This window comes from Dendronephthya gigantea, unplaced genomic scaffold, assembly GCF_004324835.1.
Source record: "Dendronephthya gigantea isolate DGI-Jeju-01 unplaced genomic scaffold, DenGig_1.0 000014F, whole genome shotgun sequence".
Taxonomy (NCBI): Eukaryota; Metazoa; Cnidaria; class Anthozoa; order Malacalcyonacea; family Nephtheidae; genus Dendronephthya; species Dendronephthya gigantea.
The window spans coordinates 2,067,375-2,071,787 of NW_021163024.1; the positions used below are offsets into that span (position 1 = coordinate 2,067,375).

General features: G+C 37.1%; 1 protein-coding gene across 1 annotated transcript; it reads right to left on the minus strand.

The window, feature by feature from the left end:
• Positions 1–3,413, minus strand: LOC114519747 (solute carrier family 49 member 4-like). The gene is made up of 3 exons (XM_028539917.1): positions 3,102–3,413; positions 932–1,267; positions 1–218 (listed from the first exon to the last, which is right to left on the minus strand). The coding sequence occupies exons 2-3, from the start codon at positions 1,251–1,253 to the stop codon at positions 1–3; spliced, it is 540 nt and encodes a 179-aa protein (XP_028395718.1). The 5' UTR covers positions 1,254–1,267; positions 3,102–3,413.
• Between the last annotated feature and the right edge of the window lie 1,000 nt (positions 3,414–4,413).

Genomic DNA, 4,413 nt, shown 5'->3' on the forward strand with positions numbered 1-4,413 from the left:
CTAGCGCGGTCCCAATGTAACTAGCAACGGTAGAGATCGCCGTTGAAGTCGTGCGTTGGTTTGGAGGAAACCAGGTTGAAGATATGAGGGCAGCTGGGGACATGCCACCAGCGAGACAGATGATGAATTGTGTGCTAGTGTGCTGTCAGTTGGAATGCATCTCAACGCGGAGCCAAGGAATTGCAATCCAGCTGCGAGAATCATTGTTAATCGTAGACCTATGTATAAGATTTACACTACATTTAGTTAATTGGTTTAGCGGGTTTACACTACATTTAATTAATTGGCACGGGACGGGAAAATGGATGCCCGTACTCAATTTTATTGGTGTTCATATTACCAATACACAGGCAGGGCACGGATCAAATAAGTGCCAATTATAGCCGTGCCGTACCGATAAATTAAGTATAGTGTAAGCAGGGATATGAATAGGGGCAGGAAGACTACATGCCAAACAATATGTCTTGTTTATAGTACCTATATGCACTTGTATGGTTGCTAAGAAGATACGGATCTGATCGCATTGCTTTGTTTAGTTTGTGCGCAAAACCCACACAGACCGGACGTGATGCAAATTTTCAAATTTTTAATTTCCAAAAGCAAAAAAAATCTATACCTATCAGAATAATTTTGTAGATTACTTAACGATATTGCATTTTGACTGCTCTGGTGTCCATAGATCTTCCACACATTTTTCTGACAGAATTTTGTTTCATTTATATGCTACTGAAAACTGAAAATTTGCGTCGCGTTTCCGCATCGCGTCCGGTCTTTCTGGGCCTTTACCGGCTTTAAAAGCTAAAACACGAAAAGAACTGACTATAGCCTGTTTACATTATACCACCTGGCCTAGACTAAACAAACCGTGAGATGAAACCGTAAGATTAACAATTAAACTGTGGTCACAAAACTATAGAAGATAAACTTGTACCTTTCACATCCATGATCCAAGCAAACGGTATCATTGCGATACAGAATGTAATGCACCCCCAAGCAGCCATTAAATCAATGACGTAATCATCCCAATCATAAACTGCTCTCGCTGTCGCTTGAATTGGTCCCCAGGTATTCCACATGATATTTTGTAAAATGGCTATCAGACAGTACATTAGTAGAATGTACCATCGTCTTTTGTAGATTTTCACCGAATCTGTGTCGGGGTGAGGACAGTTTATCAATGATTTGCGATGCTCTGTCAGGACTTTGTTACATTCATTCTCATGTGAACCACAAGACTCTGAAGATTCAGCCATTTCTTTATATTAGTCTATAAAATGATAAAAAATCGCGGATAGCGAAGAATTGTCCTAGACATATAACGTTGCATTTTCTTTGCGTTAAATACAATTCCAACAACGACAGATATTGAGATGATAATGAAGCCTAACGAGATTTATCATTTTATTACACTGACTTCATCACGTTGATGCTTCATAGGTTTTGTTTAATGAGCCGAGTTGGCTCTTGTGATAAGCGTTGTATTATTATAATTGTTGTGATTCTAATTCAGCGTTGCAATTCGTTATTGTAACGTTGCATTCAGTTATTGTATAGAGGTCAGTTAAAAAAAGGCGAGCACCCCGTCGCGCTCGCCTTATTCAACTGACCTCTATACAATAATTGAGTGCATTATTATATATTTTACTATTAAAGCGCCTGGGTACGAGGCTGATTGTAATTGTAATTTTCTATATATAGCATACAAACAATTTTTTACCCCGGTTTTCAGACCCAGACTTACTGTGAATTTTTAACTTCGCTAGTTATAAATGTTTCGAAAAAAGACTATGGACTAAAGACTATGAAAAGCTGTAACAAGTACTAAAAGGTCCATTTGAATTAATTTCGAGTTGAAGTTACACTCAGATTCAAGCCAAGAAAAGTTGATGAGAATGTGTCAACTATGTGGGACCTCCCCGCATGGCAAGAATCAGAACTATACACAGGTAACGCTTATAAGACTTAAATTGACCCTTGTGGTGTTACACCATTTAACTTTTCTTGCAACTTGCAATGCAGTTCTACTTCTGAGGCATCTAAAGTTGTTAAATACGAACATTTCCTACTATCTGCTAACGTTTTCTTTGCATTTTGAACAGTAATGAACAACAGTAATGAAAATTACAATTGCATTGCAAGTTGTGAGGAAAATATTGCAGAGTGAAACAACGACCTTGGCAATTATCCTGCATGCATGGAGTAAGGCGCCTGCATAAAATGAAGAACTACTTTTACATACAATGTGAATATCAATTTTACTGTGTTCAGCATTTAATACAAATGATTTATGAAATGAAGCTCCAATCAAACCAAATTATATAAGATATTGGTTCAATTCAAAACTAGGAGATATTTCCTTTTAAATATGAAGTGGCACTTGTGTTTGGAATGTCTGCGCGCCGCATGTAGTCGATGTCGACGCTCTTTCGTTTTGTATCATGCTACTACGTCGGATTCTTCATTCTTCCGTATCCATGAATCGTAATTTGGTATTTTCATAGAACCCACGTCGAAAACATGACGAATTGTAAATAACTAGTCACCACTCGCCGATGAGTAGCTACTTATCAATTTATTACGAAACTGCTTCCGATCCAGAGGTCACATGTCCAATGATCGTGACATTTATACGTGACAGAATATACGAGAAGACGTTGTTTTGAGAATAATGCCATAAATGCAATAATATTATCTCAAAATCTCTATAGCGATTGAAACCCGTTCGAAATCTCAAGTGACATAGAATTCAAAATTGTTCAGATATAGAATTCGAAGTTGTTCATTGTGTCCATATTTTAATCTATTGTTGCGGCACATTCGGCAAACTGATAAAGACAACAACAGACCACATAATATATAACACATGCAGAAAGCGCGATATACACAGACATCGTGATATGGACTGCATGCATCATGTTGCTCAGTTATCTTGCTGTAAAACAGTTGCAACGAATATTCAGTCAATGCTTGCTGTTAAGTATTTGAAAATTCACGGAATGGCTTCTGTGAATTTCTAGCGAGAATGAAATATTATATAATGTGCATACTTTATCAGTCAAGTACACTGAAATTATAGTTTTAAAAATTCTCATACAGACTACCTGATTGCAGTGATTTACAACACAGTATATTCACTATATTGATGGTTAATCCACGATACTCCACGTGTCCAACAGTGTAGTCACTAATACACAATTGCAAAAGCGAAATATACCACAGTAGAGTGTAGTTAGCCGAACGAATTTTGTCCCAGCTGTGCGAAATATACAATATTATCAAGGCATTATATCGCCTTGAAACTCTTAAGCCTGGTTTCCATATGACGCCGACGTCGGCAAAGTATTATTGTCAGTGAGTATTGATGAGTAAAATCTTTTGTCTTTCTTGCATTTTCTCCTTGCAGACAATGAGTCGGCGAAAGGTCGGCTTCATAAATTATGGGACTCTTGGCGCTGATCAGACAAAATGACAAGGACAGACAGAAAACTGGTGTGCGAAAGCGGAAACTGGAGGCGGAATTTTTGTGACTCCTGTGAGATTACCAATGAATTGAGGATAAAACCGTTTAAAATAAGGATAAAAAAGTATAAACGGAGTTAAAACGATCATGGAGTCGTTTAGTACGGTTGCTGGTCGTTCTACAGCACCTATCTATAATATCTCTTTATCTATTTTTTGTAACCGTGGGCTGTCTATTGCATGTTTAAATATTAGAAGTCTCATTGCCCACATTGATCAGTGACATCAGGTAATGCAGAGATATATCACATTTCAAACGGCTAAAGATGGACAACCACCCGAAACCCTGAAACCCCAGTGAACACCAGCAGCCGAAAGAGGCACACCTATTCACTAACAAGAACTCTTGAACGCCGAAACGAAAAATGAAAGATAAACCATTATATTATAATTTTACATGAAGTATTAAAAATTTTGGCATTCTGATTGGCTTCGCCCAAAAAATATATATGGCGATTAATTGAAAACGAAATTCCTCTGTTTTAGCGTTATTTGGGGAATTACCGTGCCACAGCATGGGAAGACCAGGAAGCCCTTGATGCTATCAACCGTTTCCAAGACAAACTTGAAGATATTTCCAAGAAAATAAAAGAACGAAATGAAAAATTGGAACTTTCTTACATCTATCTTCTTCCTGAACGTGTTCCTAATGGAACTTCAATCTAGTTTGAACTGGATATGACATTATGACAATATCGTATGTAGAACTGGTTTAATTTTTGTTTGGTGTTATAATTAAGTGTGATGACTGTTCCATTCATTCATTTCATTCAATTACTAAACTTGAATAAAAATAAATCATGGTGTGACAGGACTCCAAGCTATGCTTATTTTTTATGATATTCCAATATTCATTTTTTTATGTCAAGTGACTGAAAAGAAAGAAATTGATGT